At 43.6% G+C, this 19,005-nt stretch overlaps 1 protein-coding gene across 3 annotated transcripts in view; it reads right to left on the reverse strand.

Moving 5' to 3' along the window:
* The window catches only part of HHAT (hedgehog acyltransferase), a 147,245-nt gene that overhangs the window by 112,078 nt on the left and 16,162 nt on the right, over positions 1-19,005 (reverse strand). For all 3 annotated transcript variants that reach the window (XM_033144836.1, XM_033144835.1, XM_033144834.1), the window contains exons 5-6: positions 17,041-17,253; positions 7,805-7,976 (exon numbers count right to left, since the gene is read on the reverse strand). In XM_033144836.1, coding sequence (XP_033000727.1) covers positions 7,805-7,976; positions 17,041-17,253 — 385 coding nt within the window. The remainder of the gene's footprint in view (positions 1-7,804; positions 7,977-17,040; positions 17,254-19,005) is intronic.

The following is a 19,005-nucleotide window of genomic DNA, read 5'->3' on the forward strand; positions in this document are numbered from 1 at the left end:
ACATTCAGTTCTGAACATTTGCTTTTCTGTGCATTCCTACAATTCCCAGAGCGGTTTAGCAACAAATTCCTCTTCCCAGGGAACTCTGGGGACTGTACCTCTCTGAGGGAAATGGAGGGAGGGGGTCTCCTGGCAAGCTACAGCACCCAGGATCCTTTGTGGCTGTTTAAAGGGGTATCATAGTATTTTCGATGTATTGGATAATGTGGTGGGTTTGGGACAGAGAGGGAGAAACACACTTTGCACATTTCAAAGGCACTATATGATTACTATTAATGGTTTTGAAAAGTATCACACAGTTAGAAATATTTTAGCATGCAATCCTAAGCATACACACTCACTGACCTTGGTGAGCTTTACTTGCGGAAGGGTGGTAGCCTAGTGGTACCTGCTTAGCATGGAAAGGATTCCAGATTCTCCAGTAGGGGGTGGGAATGTCCCCAGTCTGAAACACTGGAGAGTCACTGCCAGCCAGTGTTGACAGTAATAAGCTTGATTAAGTCTGACTTTGCATACGCCAGCTTCCCAAATCCCTACGTTCTTTACAACTGAGGCTTCTGCACATACGTTGGTACCCATGAAGGCCACCAAAAAGAAGTGGAAAAAACTGTGACTCTTAACTCTGCCCGCTTTGCCTCACACAAAATATTGCTGTAGTGGTTGGTGGGCAAGACCACTCACTACAGGAGACAGGAATTGCACACTGGCTTTTTCAGCTATGGCGGTGGCTAAGCCAAGTAGTCCAGCCACCAACCCACCACCACCACCACCGCTGTCTCCCGAGGGAAAGGCCAGAAGGAACACACACTGTTGGATGCTCCTTCCCAAAGATGCAGAGTGCACCCAAGTAGCGGTAGCCAATGCTTCTTCCTCACCCACCTATCATGCTGTGGAATAGGAAAGGGCAGCATGGCTTAAGGGTCTTGGGGTGCTTTCTCCACTCTGCTATCAAAGAACCCCCTAGCCTTTCTCCCAAATCTGGAGCTGTGGAGCACTGAATAACTGCTTACCCTTCCCTCCGCACAGCTCACTCGCTGGAGGATGGCGCTGTCAGTTTACATTTTTTAGTATTGATCGGATGTACAGAGATCTTTCCTATTCTAATTAATTCAAGAGCGTTCTGGAAGCTTCTGTGTGTGAAAGAAACAAGCAGAAGGTTCACGATGTTTGGGTTATTCATTCAGAGAAGCTGAGTACAGCTGGCTTAAACTGGTTCTGTTATCTCTTCTGTCGAGGTCATGCTGACTATAAAAGTAGGGCCAGAAGGAGCCTGGGTTTCACTTTCTCTTTCTATCTCTTTTCCTTCTGGTGTGGTGTTCCGTACATTGTATGCTTGGTGCTAAGGTTTAGACTTATTATAAGTTTAAGTTATGTCTTCTGCAACTGGACTTCTTATGGACAGTGCCAAGTCTGAATGTATTGGATTTGTGACGATTACGCACATTTGCCTTCAGTAGCAGTAAAGCTCTGCTGGATGAAATACAATTGCCTCTGGTCTATTTTTTTTTTTGGGGGGGGGGGGAATCCTGCGACATGTTTAAGTTTTTACTCTGCTAACTATACATTGGAATCTACTCTGGATCAATATTGAGTAGAATTCCATGACAGGTGCCACACCAGCTGTGGCAAGCACACTCGTTCAAGCCTGTTCTCCCCTTCAGATGCAGATCCTGGGTGGTAGTCAACCGAGAAGAGACCTATTGAAATGAATGGACCTCTCTTACTCATGTCCCTTAATCTCAGTGGACCTACTCTGATTAAAACTTAGTTGAATACCACCCACGCAGTGCAGCAGAGACTCTCTGCATTCAGTTCCCTGCTCCCAGCAGGATTTGCAGTCAGTGCCAGTCAGCTGACAGGTGCTGAGCGCAAGCCCCTTTCAGTAGAGATCTTCCATTCAACCTGGCTTGAGGTCCAACCAGGCTACAAAGAAAGAAAGGGAAGAATTGGGAGCGCTTTCAGAGTGCACTCCTGATTATTTCCTCTGAAGTTGGGTCAGCTGATGTTAATGATTTCAGGTGATTGACTGGTCTAAGTGGCCTGAGTACTTTGCCCACCAGTAAGATCCTGTCCCCCTTCCCATCCCGTCCCGTCCCCCAGATGTAGCATATTCTAAAGGATTAGATATGTGTGAAAGACTCCAGATATATTTTGTCATCCATGAACCAGGGCTGTCACTGTATTTGGTTAGAAGATTCTACTATGATAGGCCCAGCCTGTTCATTTCTCAAAAGCATGCGCACACTGATAAAAATGAAAGTTATTGTGCTAACCGTTTCCCATCGTTCACTTACTGGGCATGAAAAGGTCACAAAAAAATCAAACCAGAATTCTAATTTATCCAGGGCTGGTCCTGGAATTGGGTAAAGTGAGCTCATGACCTCCGGCAGGAAATCTGTGGCACGAAATAGTTAATTGTTAATTATTTACCAAATGATCTTTTTTTTTTTACTTTGAGTTCATCCCTTTGGATTTTCTGCCTCAAGCACCAGTTCTGCATTTAGCATCAAGGCCAATAACCAAACTACCTTGGAAAACATACAACTCCTTATATGTAGGTGTGCATATATAGCTATTTTGAAGGTTTCCATGTTAATGTTTTCTCTCCAGAGAGTTCTCCTGCAATACATTCAGCAGCAGCAGCAGCCACCATAACAAGCACTGTTAAAAACAAGAGTGTTGGCCCTTAAATTATTTACTTACAATTTCAACCATCCTTATTTAGCAAGTGGCTGTTGGCACACCTGCTTGAGTCATCTTTGTGTTAGTACCAGAGATGCTCCCCTCCAAGGAGAATATTATATGCGCTGCTTCAATCAATCGGCAGAAGCAAGTTAAAGATTATGAGCCAGGGCTTAACAAGCTGCTTCGTTTCCAATATAACGGGGTGTCAAGAAACCATATCATTTTTATGTAGGCCTGCAAAACTGCCAGCTGAAAACAGCTGCTTCTGCCCCTAAAACTGTACTGATATGTCCAGGAAAAGATACGGGGCAGATGTTCACTGTGAACAAAACTATGCCGTTATTTCCCTTCCCTGGACAAATCCAATCCCTCTCACCACTAGGGATCTTTTTATTTGTTCATTTGAAAGAGCGTCTCCCGCCCCCCCCCTTTGCAGGAAAGCCAAGACGGCTAATGTCACTTTTTCAAGATGCAATTGAACAATTATGAAAATAAATGAAAGCCTAAACAGCAAAATAATCACAAAGGACCGCACTTTAATACAGTCAAATGAGTAACCTTGCAGGGAATTTCCACGCATGCTTATCGTGGAAGGAAGCTCCACTGTGTTCAGCGAAGCTTATTCCAGGTGCAGAGAATGGAGACCTAAACAGAGCAGTGTTTCCAGTTGCTTCCAGAGGCCTGCAACCATAGCTGTCAAGTTTCGTATTTGAAAATAAGGGATCAGCAGCCTCACCTATCCCAGGGACAGTCACATGGCAGTGGTGGGTGGAGCCAGAAGCAAAAGTGGGCGGCACTGGTGTGAACGCGTGCAGTAGGCTTACTGTATTTTGGAAACGCTGCCTGTGGGCTACGCCTGTACGCGCGGGAAATGGCTCCTGCTTGCTTTGAGGCTGCAAAGAGGCGAGGTCTTCCCAATCCCTGGCCAGCAGGGGGTGGGAGAGGAGCTGCTTCCTTTGAAAAAACGGGAAATTAAAGGGATATAAAAAATAAGGGATAGCAGCGGGAAACTGCTTGAAATAAGGGAGATTCCTGAGAAAACAGGATACTTGACAGCACTGCCTGCAACTGTCTAGCTCAGGCAGGCTTCCTGGGGAGGGAATTTCACTGACTGATTTCACACAATTGATAGATGGTATCTGAAAGCAGGGCCTCCTCAGGGGAGCTAAATGGATGGGAAGCGTTTGTATAGCAAGAGACGCATCCTCAGATACCCTTTCAACTTTAAACAGCCTTGATAAGCGTTATCTGGATGCCCCTGGTAAGAAAAGCGACCTTCACATTAGAAAGAGGCTTACTGGGATAAAAAACTGCTGTTAAGAGTTCTCCTCTTGCAACTGGGAAATAAATAAATAAAGGGAGCTCCACGGCCAAGTGCGTGAGGTAGAATTGGGCCTGCTTCAAGCAACCATCCACGGGGCACTCTGGGCTCCTGCAGGAAGAGAACTAACCAGTCTAGCTAGCCAGTGCTCAAGCTGCTAAAATGCTGTAGCTGGATCAGGATTCAAATCCCCAAGCAGCCATTAAGCTCACTGGGTAACCTTGATCTAGTCTCAGCCTCACCTGTCTCACAGGGCTGTTGCAGGGTGTACATCACCTTGAGCTCCTTGGATAGGTAGGATAGAAATGCAATAAATAAGTAAATAAATAAATAAGCGAGCTCACATTGTGTTCACAAGCAACACTAGTCAAAGTGTGCATATATGAGTGGACATATCATACAAAAATACACTGTATTGAGGGAATTTGCTTGCAGGAATGTGTGTGTGTTAGGAAAATTTTGCACTAAAACGCTGACAGATTTTCATGAGGAAGAATGAATTTGCATGATTATTCATTTATTAATAAAATTTATACACACACACACACACTCCTCACAAAAGAGCACAGAGTAGCAATGTAAAAAGTGTAAAGCTGAACTTAAGCCTGGAAAAATGATTCACCCCCTCCCTAGTTTATAGTGCTGTGATCCACTTTGTCATGTATCTTCTTTTGAAAAGTGGGTACAGACTTGAGATTTTATGAGTGAGTTTTCCTTTATCGCTATGGGTTGCTCTTCCAAATCCAACCTTGAAAGAAAAAAGGAAGGAGTACATTTTGCTGTGTGTCTTTCAAAGCTAATTTTCTCCTTTCAAAAAACACATACTGGAAGCTCCTTCAAATTTCCCCCCAAATGCACGAGCAGAGAGGGAACCACATTTTGACAAACAATGAAAAGCAAAGTTGTTTAAAATAAGTGAATTATCTTTAAATCATGGGTGAGTGTTTGGGGTGGGGTCCAATGTTTCCTTTTGCGATTACCTCACAAAAGAAGATGGGAGGCACCAAGCCCTATTCGTGGAAGAATCTAGAAAGTGCATGGAAAAATATATCAAGCCCAACACGCTTCAGGCTAGAGCCCTTTTTCAAGGGGGAAACTAAATACAAGTACATTAAACGAAAAACAAAAAGTTCACAGTGCCTAACTGTCTGAAAGTCAGGGAAGGTTTTCTGCCCCACAGCATCCCAGGAGGCTGTTGCCAGATCCAACTATTAAAGGGTTACAGGGTTTTTGAATCCCTGAACATACATCCTACATAATAAACCACCAGTTTGAATTGGCTTCAAAGAGTGAGGAAAGTCTTGAAAGAAGTATTATCAAGATACGCAATCTTCTTTCCTGCTGCCTCTGCAGTGGTAGTACTCCTTCGCATCATGACACATACACCCTAAACAACCTTCCACTTATTTAGAGGATACAGACTGGACAAAAGATGAGAAACATAGCTTGTAGCAGTATTCTTTATATGGCTCTTCAGTCTTGAAATCTGTTGCATCAGAAACAGAATGCAACATAGCTAAAGGCCGTTTATTGATGCCTCCCCTTGATCTATCCTTCAGCTGCTTAGTATTGATACTATTACATCTTTGTAATAATGGGCATTCCGGCTATCATTTGAACGCTTCTTGTAAATTTAATCTGGTTGTAGTGGAAGGGTTTCTGAATTTGGCATAGAAGAAACAACAACACTTTTTAGTTATTTCAGGAAAACAACTTTGTTCACCAAGCCCATTCCTGAGCTGAGTCCAAGGATGAGTGAGAGCTGTCTGCCAGTAATGATGAGCTTAAACCAGGAGCACAGAAAACATTGCAGTTTTTTTTGTCTCCATTCAAGATAACCTCAAAAGGCTTGAGAAAAACAAGCACCAAGCCGTGGACTATTCAACAGTTGTTACAGACTTTAAAATGTTCTGCATGGATAGTTACTTTTCACCTGCTGGAGGGCTTTTTAAAAATAATATATTTTCCTATTAATGCTTATTATCAAATGATCAACTGATTGAAAAAGTTTTGTGATTCACCATCAATTTCAAAAATCCACCATATGACCATGCATCTCATTTCCAATCACCTGGTCAAGATTAACTTGTGGTTATCGAGATCTGACACTGGTTGCATTAAACGAACTTGGCGGCAATCGATTTCACAACGCTGCTTATTCCACGTCGTATCAATTCCTTCTTTATTGTATTGAGCCCAGATGTATGGAACTCACAAGAGCACGGGTTCCCTATATTTGGTCTCTTAATTTACCAGTAAATGAATAAGGCTGAATATGTTCCATCAGTTATTAATTTTCTGTCATTTAAACATGAAATGTGTCAGCAGCTAGACCTTATTTCGCTTACTGAATGGTATCCTTATTTGAACATTAATCATCAGTTCTGAATTCCATGAACTACTAATAAAGCTGTAGAGAAAAACACGTTTCTTTGTGTGGGCAACGTTCTAGGACTTGTTATTCCTGCCTGAGGTGCAAGATGAACTGGAGCTTCCTCGGCTTATGTATGTCACAGTGTTGGTAGAGTTGCCAGCAAAACCCTTCAAACCAGCAAATTCTCTCCTTTCGGGTATTTTCAAAAGGAATTACAACTGCCCAAATAGCGTATGGAGCTGTTTCAAAAAACACAGCGTCCCCATGCCATTTGTGACTGTTTCGCCTGCCAGCACCCAAGACCATGGGTCAAGCTGGCCAAAATGGGTATAAACACACTGGCAGGGGGAGAGCAGGTTTGGGACAAAGTTATTATCAAATGGCTGTAAGCCACAGTTCCATGCTGCTCCAATCTACACATGGAGCAAGAAAAGCCAGTTTTCCCCAGGACTGAAGATAATAAGGTAGCCCCACACACTAAGAAAGCTCCATGGGCCTACCACAGCCTCAGTTCATTCATTCATTGATTCATTCATTATTTAAGTCATCACTTCCCACCCAAGTATCTTGAAACAGAATGAAATTCAACACGAAAATGTTAAAAAAACATATATATGTGTGTGTGAGGGTAGCCAATAGATCTCAAGCCGTCGGTGAATTATGGACTGCCCTGGCAGATTGAGTGAATGAGACCAACAGTGGGTCTAATGGTCAAGAGAGCAGTTTCTGCATGTGCTGTAGAGGGAAGTGCTTTTCAACCTGGGAAGGTAGCCCATCTAGGAGAAGGGAAACTCTGATCCTAAGACAGTTGGATGGTGCCTTCTATGCCTCCTTCCAGCAAGTCTTGCAGCCAAGCTGGTGCCAAACATATTGCTCTGCTTCCCTTTGGACCACATCTGCAAGGCTGAGAGGGGGGCTTTATCGTCTGGGCAGCCCAAGACCTCCATGTTTCTTGAGACAGATGGATGCCATCAACAACAGTGTGTGTGTGTGTGTGTGTGTGTGTGTGTGTGTGTGTGTCTACATGTATGTATTATATGTATTACCATAATTTTCGCTCCATAAGACGCACCTGACCAACAGCCAATGAACATTGCCAGGTCTATACACAATCTCTAAAATGGGCTAATAACCTAGCCGGGGAAAGCCTGAGCAAACAGGCTTTGTTTTTAACAACCTTTGGAAGCACCCGTACATTAAAAACAAAATAAGAGTCCTGCTGGATCAGGCCAAAGGATGTTTGCTGAACCCTTGCTGCTTGCAGGCTGCCTGTAGGCATCTGGTTGGCCACTGCGAGAACAGGATATTGCCTACAGGGAGCCTGCAAGCAGCAGAAACCTTAAACAGAAGCTCTCCTCTTAGGAGAGACAATACACTGCAGATCTTACTAGTTTACTGCATAAAACCAATAGACAGGCACTAACCTAAGGTCCAGTAGGTCACTGCTTCCAGATGTGAAGGACTGCTGCAGATGGCATGTATATACATAAAGTGAATCATCGACTCTGCCAGCCACCACCAAAGCAAAATACGAACGGAGCCCCTGATGAAAACCCAGAGGTTGAACTTCAAACTGCAGTTTTCTTGTTTATTCATCTGTATTAGATATAATAACGAGGATGATGGTGATGATAATGAATGGTGATGATAACAAAACTGTATAGAAAAGATGGGACTTTTAGGCTGCAATCCTATATACACACTTACCAGGGAGTGAGTCCTACTGAAGTCAGTGGGACTTACCGTATTTTTCCATGTATAAGACAACCTTTTTTCTGGTATTTTTGTGATAAATTGAGGTTGTCTTATACACGGGTTAATATGCTAAGTAAGTGAGGGCTGGTGCTGCAGCGGTAGCAGGGAAATGTTGGAGAGGAGGCTGCTTGTCCGCTCTTCCCAGCTTAGGAAGAGTATTTGGTGAGTGCCAGTATGTGGTATATTACAGCACCAGTTCCGTCAGCCAGAGCAGGGGACCATCGAAAAGCTGCTCAACAGCTCAGCTAACTTACAAAAGAAGCTCAACAACTGTTGAGGGCTCCCAAAAATATGGGTCGTCTTATACATGGGGTCGTGTTATACACGGAAAAATACGGTACTTCTGAGCAGACATGAAAAACATTGCCCTGTTAATTATGATAAGCAGTCTCATTTTTTTAACATTTTAAAAGGTATGTCTGGATAGTAAAGTATTGAATGTATTGGGCTGACCAGTGCTCATGGAGTCTTGTAGTCTCATGTCGGCTGACAAATTTTATTACAGTGGTACCTTGGTTCTCGAATTTAATCCATTCCGGAAACGGTTCGAAAACCAAGGTGTGGCTTCTGATTGGCTGCAGGAGCTTCCTGCACACAATCAGAAGCCTCGGAAGCCGCATCGGACGTTCGGCTTCCGAAAAACGTTCGCAAACCGGAACAGTCACTTCCGGGTTTGCAGTGTTCGCGAGCCGGTTTGTTCGGGAGCCAAGCCGTTTGACTACCAAGGTACCACTGTATACAGGTATGTATTTGAAGTGTAATATTAAGGCAATTATTTAAGTCAGTGTTTTTCAACCTTTTTTGGGCAAAGGCACACTTGTTTCATGAAAAAAATCACGAGGCACACCACCATTAGAAAATGTTAAAAAATTTAACTCTGTGCCTATATTGACTATATATAAAGTAATTTTTCCATTTTTCCCACGGCACACCAGGCAACATCTCGCGGCACACTAGTGTGCCGCGGAACAGTGGTTGAAAAACACTGATTTAAGTGTGGAGTACTTAAAAACCTGAGACGTGTGGATAGCACTTCTGTAAATAAATGGGCACAAAGACCAGACTTTCCCAACCTGGTGCCCTTCTGATGCTTTGAACTACGACTTCCATCAGCCCCTGCTGTAGCATAAAGTACCTGGAGAACACCAGGTTGGGTGTAGACCAAATGTGGGGAACCTAGATGTTTCAAACTACAACTCCCAGCAGCCCGAGCAAGCATGGCCAATGGTTGGAAGTGTAGTTCAGCAACAACTAGAAGGTTAAAGGTTCCCCACACCTGATATAAATCATGGTGTGTGATGGGGGACTCACACATGTGGCGTTTTGCTGTTTGCACCCATATGATTATGACACACTGTGGGCTCTACTTCTTGTAACCAATTTCCAAACAGAATAATCAGGAATCCATCACATTTGAAGTGCTTCTGACATGCTCCTGATCCTAAAACATAAATACTTCAAAGTAAACCAATTTCAACTGAATTTTCTTATGGACAGGACCCATCCTTACCAGCCCTTTCTTGTGTGAAGTCTACTGCAGGAATGCAATTTTAAAAGTCTCTTTTCCAGTGCTTTTTCCAAAAAAAGAGGTGCCAGAACTCACCACGAATGCATCCCTTGTTATCTTATAATGGCAATGGTGCCCAACTGAGAGGTGCCGGAACTGATTTCCTGTGAGTGCCCAGTGAAAAGAAGCCCTGCCCTTTCCTGATCTCGCACACCAGATTTCTTCAGAGAATCCAATCGTATATCGAAGGAGGACCAACCGAGATATTTGTCTAACATTATCAATTCCCCACTTTAAACTCTCAAATTTTTTTTCATAAATGGCTCATCGACTCACACTAACTCTGGATCACGTACGTCAACCAACGGACTAGTTCTGTTAGCGAAAGGATTTCTGTTTCCACACCTTGTGCCCTACTCCACAGAGTTGGGGGACGCCCCAGATCAGGTTCAGGGGGGATACGGGGAGAGGAGAAGTTCTGTTGCATGGCAAAAAGTCATTGCACTGATTGAATGAGTGTGCTCTCTTTACATTGTCAGATTTTCTAGCATTTTGCTCATTCAATTGTTTAAATAGAGTAAGACTATCAGGATTCCCACAACAAAATAGAAAATTCTTTCCAGTAGCACCATAGAGACCAACTGAGTTTGTTCTTGGTATGAGCTTTCGTGTGCATGCACACTTCTTCAGATACACTGAAACAGAAGTCACCAGATCCTTAAATATAGTGAGGGAGTGAGGAGGGGTCCATAGCCATCTCACCCCTTGCCTTTCCCTGCAAGACTAATTGCAGCCGTTAAGAGTCGTCAACAGGTTTTCCACACCTATCAGCTGATCACCCATTCCCACCACCCTTCTGAGTAATACTCCTCCCCACTCCCTCACTATATTTAAGAATCTGGTGACTTCTGTTTCAGTGTATCTGAAGAAGTGTGCATGCACACGAAAGCTCATACCAAAAACAAACTCAGTTGGTGTCTAAGGTGCTACTGGAAAGAATTTTCTATTTTGTTTCGACTATGGCAGACCAACACGGCTACCCACCTGTAACAGGATTCCCACACTTCAAGCTTTATGATGATCACTGTGTAGTAGTTATGAGTCTGCTTGCGTGGATATGACTTTTAAAAAAACAAAATACCTGACCAAATTTTTATTCCTTAGTAAATTACTAACACATAACAAAAGCTTAAAAGGTTTAGGCTTTCATCCCCCTTCACTTTTATCCGTCTCTCTAATGTCTGCTCAATTCATGCAGAGCTGACTCACTTCTCTGAGCATCATGCTTAATCATTCTGCAAAGTTCCCTTCAAGCCATAATGGCCTGTAGAATAGTCTCAACATCTAGTCTTTATCACCTGTTGGGATAATTGTTTCTGAAAAAAGCATTTTGTTCCCTGACCTCTCAGGAAAGAGATTCTGAATGAGTAAAGGCAATTAACGGAAGAGAAATGTGCTTATTTCCCTTTACACTCAGGATTTGCATTCAGGATTTCAAGCACGAATAATTAAAATGTTGTTTTGAAATATTAAATTTGGAAAAAGTTGCCTTTATAGGAAGATATTCAGGCAACCCAATAAAGCAGGGAAATGATTCATTCAGAAGTGGATTTTTGTTCAATGTGTGAATATCACATTATTATTATTATTATTATTATTATTATTATTATTATTATTATTATTATTATTTAGCACGCCCCCAGTAAACACTGGCCAGCTTAAACTAAATATTTTTAAAATACAGTAATAATTAACACACACCCCCAAAACAAACCCCACCCACCTTCCTTGCATAGAGGCAGCATAAAATAATTTTCAGCCCAGATGTAGGACACAGTTAGAACACCTGGTTAACAAAAAAAAAGCATTTGAAAGGCCTTAATTTGTTTTAACTGATTTTAACAGTGTATTTTTTAAATCTACCCTGGGACCTCTCGGCGAAGAGCAGGTAAGAAATCTAATTACAATTACTAATAACAGAAAAGGCACAGAAAGGGAGCTTCTTTGGGGAGGCTCTTTGGCGACACAATGAATTGGGGAGGCTTCTTTGGCGACACAATGAACTATGTGTTTTTGCACTCAAGACAATTTTGTCCTTCACAACAAACTCATCTGATGAGTCCTGAAGTGAAGATAGCCAGACGCTACTTAGAGAGCATACACTAAAGGGGGGGGGGGCATTTTCAAACTACAGTAGGCCAGAAGGTCAAAAACAAGAACCTCAGGCTGGACACCATTCTCTTTCATGCCCCCCACCCCTGACCTCTGGGTGTCATATTCTCTTTTCAGCACATTGTTGCCGAGAATGGCTTCTCAGGGGGGGTTGACAGACTGCAAAATGTTCCCCACAGGGATGCTTTCAAGTTAGTAGGACCTTAACACTAAAAGCTAAGGTAGCTAACATTTCCCTTTTTCTGTGTGATTGAGTAGGCCTAATGGTTATCATTAGTTTCTCCTCAAACAACTATGAGACCTAACCCTTAATGCAGGGTGCTCTCTCGCTCTCTCTTCACAGATTCATGGAAGGTACATACTCTTTTAAGGAAGCATTACATGGAGAACAGAAGTATAAAACATAAAAGGAGTTGCCAGAATAGTTCAGAAGTACCTAACTGATATTGGGACACTGGTGGCGCTGTGGGTTAAACCAGAGAGCCTAGGGCTTGCAGATCAGAAGGTCAGCGGTTTGAATCCCCGCAACGGGTTGAGCTCCCGTTGCTCAGTCCCAGCTCCTGCCAACCTAGCCAGTGATCAGTGTCAGCAACTTTTCTAAAATTTGGGTTCAACAAAACAGGGGTTTTCTTCTACATGGGGGCATCTTATACATGGAAAAATACGGTAGATTTCCCACATTCCCTACTGACAAGCAGGCAGGAAGGCTTATGCACCAAGGGCACAGAGTCCACAAAGGAGCCTTTCTGGAAGATCAAGTCAGCCTCCAAATCATTCACCTGGCAAAACTCAGCATCCTCCTCCTCAAGACTATCAGTGATCTATGATTCTGATTATTTAGTAAGAAACTGTAAATACAGCAGATATTAGACTATAATGTCTAACATGTCACTTGTATAATATGTTTGCTTGCCTGCATGTTTGTTATATAAAAATAAGGTGTCTACCTTCATTCATGCCAGGACACCTAGAATGCCCACATATCTTTTAGCTGGTGTGTGTGTGTGTGTGTGTGTGTGTGTGGTGGTTTATACTTCTGAAGTAAATTAAGTATTTGTGGGGAAATGGGGAAAAATTCCTCAGTTGTTAAGGGTAAGGGAACGAGGAAACACCTCATTCAGCTAACTTCCCATTTCTTTATTTTATCCTTTCCCCCTCTCTTTCCTTGCTCTGTTCATCGCTGGGAAATGATTACACAGATGATTGGCTTATTCTCCATAAAGAATGGAAGATTACTTAATAACTCTTATTACATCTTTCAGGGAGCTTGCCGGATGCTTTCACTATTCTGACTCATCTTTAATGACATCTCACTAGCAGCGAATACTTTGAAGAAGCTACCATTCTTCAGAGCGCTTGGTGGGGGGAGACTGGAAATTTCTGGGCTGCTGCCAATTCAGTTGTGATGCATGCCAATCAGACTTCTATAGGCCTGTTGACACATCTGCTTCCTGTTCGAGCACCAAATAATAAAATAAAATATTCATTTAGGCACATCAGCAGAGATCTTCGAGGCCGCAGAGTGTTTCCTTTTAGTGGGAACCGGGTATCAACATTCCTTCAGCAGCTTTGAAAATCTTTAGTTTGGAGGTAATTTTCCTTTCGTTTTATGGAACTGGTAGAAAGGTGCTTACAGCAGCTGATGTTCCTGCTATAGACTTGCTGATACAGCAGCTGCAAATTCAAGATGAAATGGAATCTCACTAATGCAAGCACACAGGTCTCCCACCTTCCCTCGCTTATTTCCTGAGCCGCCGGTTCTTTATTCTATATTGCAGAGATGGAAACCTCAGGCCTGGGGGGACCAAATGCAGGTCTCTCTCTTGCTCTCTGGCCCTCAAGCTTCTTCCTAGGCTACACACCCTTCAGAGACACATCCCTCAGCAGCCCTTGTCTTTCACCCTCCTGGAGTGCTTTTGCCTGGCTGGAATGTGTCACTGAACTCTGATAATGCTTCCTGTTTGCTTGGACGGAGCATAGAGAGACTGAAGAATCTAGGCCAGGCATAGGCAACCTTCAGCCCTCCAGATGTTTTGGCCTACAACTCCCATGATCCCTAGCTAACAGGACCAGTGGTCAGGGATGATGGGAATTGTAGTCCAAAACATCTGGAGGGCCAAAGGTTGCCTATGCCTGATCTAGGCTATCATAGAAAGGCAACACTGGCATTCATAGCTCCCCACAACGGACCCGGGTGGCATGTGAGGCACAGAATGTTGCCCAGAAGGGATTATGGCCTGTTGACTCATGTGGTCTACTAAGACAAAAGATTGCTTTTAATTGCTTAATATATAGAAATTTAATTGTCCCCAAATTTAATCCTCAGTATCTCCAGGCAGGGCTGAGGAAAGCTTTGTCTGCACAAACAACCTATTAGCAACACCTGTTAGCACCTAATAACAACAAATATTTTCAGTGAAGCACATAAATTTTAATGCACCTTCCCCCAAAATTCAAGATTTGTCTACACCTGTAGCAGAAACAGGACTGCCAGGCTGTGTCCCACTCTCCCCAGCTTCCATCCTGTAGAGAGCACTGTCATGTAAAATTATGTAAATACGCCAATGCTTAAAACATTTATCCACTTAAAATCTCATCAGCGAGAATTTTTGAAGTAAGGAAACACACATTTTTAAGGAGATAATGAGAACAGGAGTTCAGCACAATCTGAAAAGAGCTTTCTGGCTTTGCTTCCCAAAAGGCTAAAAAATCCTTATGATTGAATGACAATCTCTCTCAAGGCATGCAAGAAAATCTTATCACCTGCTATTTGGAACACACGCAACCAGCTCCCACGACACCTCCAACACGTCCCAAAAATTCAAAGTTATATTCCATCGAAATTGGCCTAGATCTGCAGGTCAAAAAAGAGGTAAGCTTTCCTAGATCTGATGGCCCGTGCCGAAAATCAGCATGATGAATTCTCACAGTTGAACTAACTTAGTCATTTGCAACATGCACACTTAGGGAGGAATTCAACATTGCACGGTGCAAGATTTTCAGTTTGTCAGACAGAACAATCCCCCCCCCCCCCGCATGCTGTTCTGGGGGTTCTCTCAACCCTCCCAAGCCAATTTCAGGGAGTGCACAGAGGGAGGGGGGGAAGTGCCATTGCATAAGCAGAAGCCCTTGCACAGAGCGTCCACTGACCAGACACATTATGTGAATCCTGCCCTTAGGGGTTGGGGACCTGACATTTTGCCTATAGACTTTTCTTAATTATAGAGCTGGACGGGATCTTGTAAGTCACCCAATCCAACCCCTGCTCAGTGCAGGGAATCAAGAGCTACAGCAGGGATGGGGAACCCTTTTGGCCGGGCAGGGCAGATCGTTATCTCCCCTCCCCCATCCCACAGGCCAACTCTGACAAGTGGGTGGGGCCCATCAAGCATCCCATGCCATGAGGGTTCCATCCTGCTCTCTGCAGGGGTCTGCTTCATGACAGGGAATGTGCTGGTGAACTAATAATAATAATAATAATAATAATAATAAATTGAATATAAGGAATGACATGTGAATTAGAGAAAAATATGTAATATCAAGCAGCAATGGTGGGAAGTAGGGAAGCATCTAATATGAAGAGCAGGAAGTCAAATTTTTAGAAAGTTGTATTAAATTTGATGTAGCATGACACTAATTTGTTAAAAATTTGGAAAACTAATAAATATTATTTGGCCAAAAAAAATGTGCTGGTGAAGCAGCACCCAGCAGGAACAAACTCTTCACTCAACAGCTGAGGAGCAGAGGGTTCAATCCTGCTCTCTGCACCCACAGCTGATTGGCAGGTGCAAGGGATGTTGAGGAAATGCCCCCCTGGGCCAAACCTCCACCCCCTGGGTGATCCACATCCAGCCCCCTGTTCCATGCATGTTAGGTCTACAACCATCTGTTTTACATGCAGAAGGTCCAAGGTTCAACACTGGCATTTCCGGGTAGGGTTGGTAAAGATTCCCTGTCTGAAATCCTGGAGAGCTGCTGTCCATCCTTTCAAACAATAATGAGCTAGATGGACCAACAGCCTGACTCTGCATAAGGCAGCTTCCTATGTTCCTAACCCAGGACAAAAGCATCTGCAACAGATTGCTGTCCAATCTGTTCTTGAGAACTTGCAGTGAGGGGGAAGCCACCAACCCTCTAGATAGCTGGTTCCTTTGTCAAACTGCTCTTACGGTTAAAACATTTCTCCTAATACTCAACTGAAATTTCTGCTGTAGCTCTGAAACCCATTAGATGTAGTCCTGCAAGTCTTTGTCCTCTTTCCATGTGACACCCCTTCCACACCACTCGCCATCTTTGCTGCCACCTCTCAAAATTTGTTAAGGATTCCCCAAACCCTTCACCTAAGTCCCAGAACAGAGTCTATGCAGTGCCACACTAAAACAAACACCCTCCATCTAGTTGCTGAGGAACCACCGATGATCACTCTTTTGAGTATTTCTTCCCAACCGGCTGTTAATCAACACTTAAGCAGTTTGTTAACCAGATTATCCTGGGGAGCTTTGTCAATGCTTTGCTGAAATCAAGATGAATTGCATCCACCATATTCCCACAACCCATTAAGCTAGTAAAGCGGGGGGGGGGGGGTAGATGAGTCTGGATTTATTCTTGTGGCTGCCTTCAGCTCTTTTTGCGCCTTTTATCTTGCAAAGACAATTTTGAATCACGGGATTCTTTGATCCAGCCATCAGGCCCTGCCAGTGGCTACACTGGTCTGAGGTCATGCCAAAGTTCCTACTTGCATGGATCCACAGTCAGTGTGTTTGCGTGCCACAAAAGCAACGCAACTCCCAAGAGGCTGGGCAAGTGGTAAGATCAAAATGGTGTCAGAAAACCATGTGGCCAGAAGCCTTCTGGTGAGTCCCGACTGGCATTGGCATGAGAGAAAGCTATGGCAACGAAGCAGGTACGTATGTTGTTATGAAGCAGGGTTTTGCCAAAATTGGGCCCCCAGCTATTGCTGGAATACAACTCCCATCATCCCTAGCTAGCAGGACCAGTGGTCAGGGATGATGGGAATTGTAGTCCAAAAAGAGTTGGAGACCCAAGTCTGGGAAACCCTGTTATAAAGGGAATTAAGAACCAGCAGCTATGAGCAGTACAGAAATCGCTATTATGCCAGGATCAAAGAATTATTATTATTATTATCATCATCACCATTATATTAATCACCTTCTAAACCACTATCTCAAGCCCATTTGCATATAAGATACCAAGAAGTGCTGTCACCTGTTTATAAAATCCATCGAAGGTAATAATGGGTCCGTTGTGGAAGACAGGATAATAGAACACATAAGCCAGCATCCAAAGGAATGGGTGAGGAGTCATTTTGGCAGACCTGTACCAGCAGTATTCCAGACCAAAGCTTGTGTAATAGAGGCAGCGGACAGTCAGGGTGAAAAGAAGCAAGTAGTATTCACTTTCACTGGCATACCAGCCTCTCTGTAGAATAAAAGCAGATCAAAAATTATGTGAAGTATCACCCACGCATATAAGGAGATAAAGAACATTGCGGATTCAATGCCACACAACCACAACCTAATCATTTTTACAATACTCGGTGTTTATATAACTTTGGCTCTAGTGCTCAGAGTATTAGGTACCACTATCTAAAATGCTACTTTGCTACTTTATTGAATATACCAAACACTGGTGCCATCTCTGGAGGGCCCTGGATGCCTAGGCACCCACAGAATTTTGACTCTGGGTGCCTGCCCGCTGCCTTACTGCTTTCAGGTGCCCTGGTGGCGACTAGGCCACCTAGTCTCCACCACTCTGTTGGGGCCCTTCTGTGGTTGCAGGACCTCTGTTGGGGCCCTTCTGTGGCTTCCCCATGGCCACAGCGGGTCCTGTTGGACCTCCTTCTGCCGTGTGACATCACACCCGGGCACTTGGGAACGGAACGGGGTTCCGTTCCCAGCCCCCGCATGTGTCCACAGAGCATGCATAAACCTGCCCTGCCCTGTTATGCCCCTGCTACACCCTATTCTGCCTCCCATTGTGCCCCCGTTTTCCCCTCTCCTGGGTCCAAAAGGACCTGCGCATCAGTGGTCACACATCAATTGGATGCACGCAAAACCGTTGCTGCCTGTAGTTTCACAGGTACAGCTTCCAGAAGGGTTTGTACCAGAAATCTGGCATAACTTTTTATATGATAAGAACATAAAGTGAAAGTTTTGACTTCCTCCTCAAGGCAGGCTTTCTAAGGCAAAGAACACAACATAAAGAATTGATTTCATTATGACCAACTTGACCTGGCCAAGATTTGCTCACAGACTACCGGTTACCCACTCATGTGATAAAGGGTACCAGACGAATGGTATCTGCACAGAAGAGCAGAGAACAAGTCGAAGAGCAGAGAAATGCTCTTTGGATGACCCCAGAGGTTGATAACGCACATTGGGGTTGGCCCCGGGCAAGGTAATACAAAACAACTCTTGGTGTCTATAGAGAGGCAGATTTCATATTATGGTGGAAAAGCTGGAGGCACAGGTCATTGAAAGCAGTGCTAACAGCATAAATTAATCCCAGTGGGTTGCATGGGAAACACTCCACCAGTACAGTACTAACATTAAAATAGCAAAAATCACTGCTTCACTGTGAGAAACCCTCATTTCCTCACCCATTTCCAAACATGGAATAGGTAGGTAATAGGAACAAAGGCATTAGCCAGCAGCTGTAAGCTTAAAGTTCAGAGGAGATTTCATTAATACTGTACAATGTAAGTTCTGAGTCAGAGAAAACCAAAAAAACTTATCTAGAAAAAGTATCAGGTTGGCAATGGGAGTCACGACAGATTGACATCTCCTTAATTGTTTCCCGTTGAAACGTAAGAAAAATGATCCCAATAAGGCTAGAAAGCAGTTTTTGACTCTGCGTCCACCAACCACAGACCATTACTGACAACATTGAAAGGAGCAGGAGAATGCAGAGACCTCATAAAAACAGAGTGGTACTAGGTTTGTGGGGCCGATTACTGGATGAGAGAACACTCAGGCACTTATTATCTCCATCATCCTGCTGATTCGAAAGGTCAGCACGACCGCAGAATATGGAACCTTGCAGAAATATAAAAAGGAGACATGGATCTGCAACTGAATACTTCTACAAGTCTTGTCTTCATTTTATGAAATCATGAATCACACCATGAATGGCCCAGCTTGACAAAGAAAATGATGGTTAGGGTATTTAAAA

Source organism: Lacerta agilis, chromosome 3 (assembly GCF_009819535.1).
Source record: "Lacerta agilis isolate rLacAgi1 chromosome 3, rLacAgi1.pri, whole genome shotgun sequence".
NCBI classification, from domain to species: Eukaryota; Metazoa; Chordata; class Lepidosauria; order Squamata; family Lacertidae; genus Lacerta; species Lacerta agilis.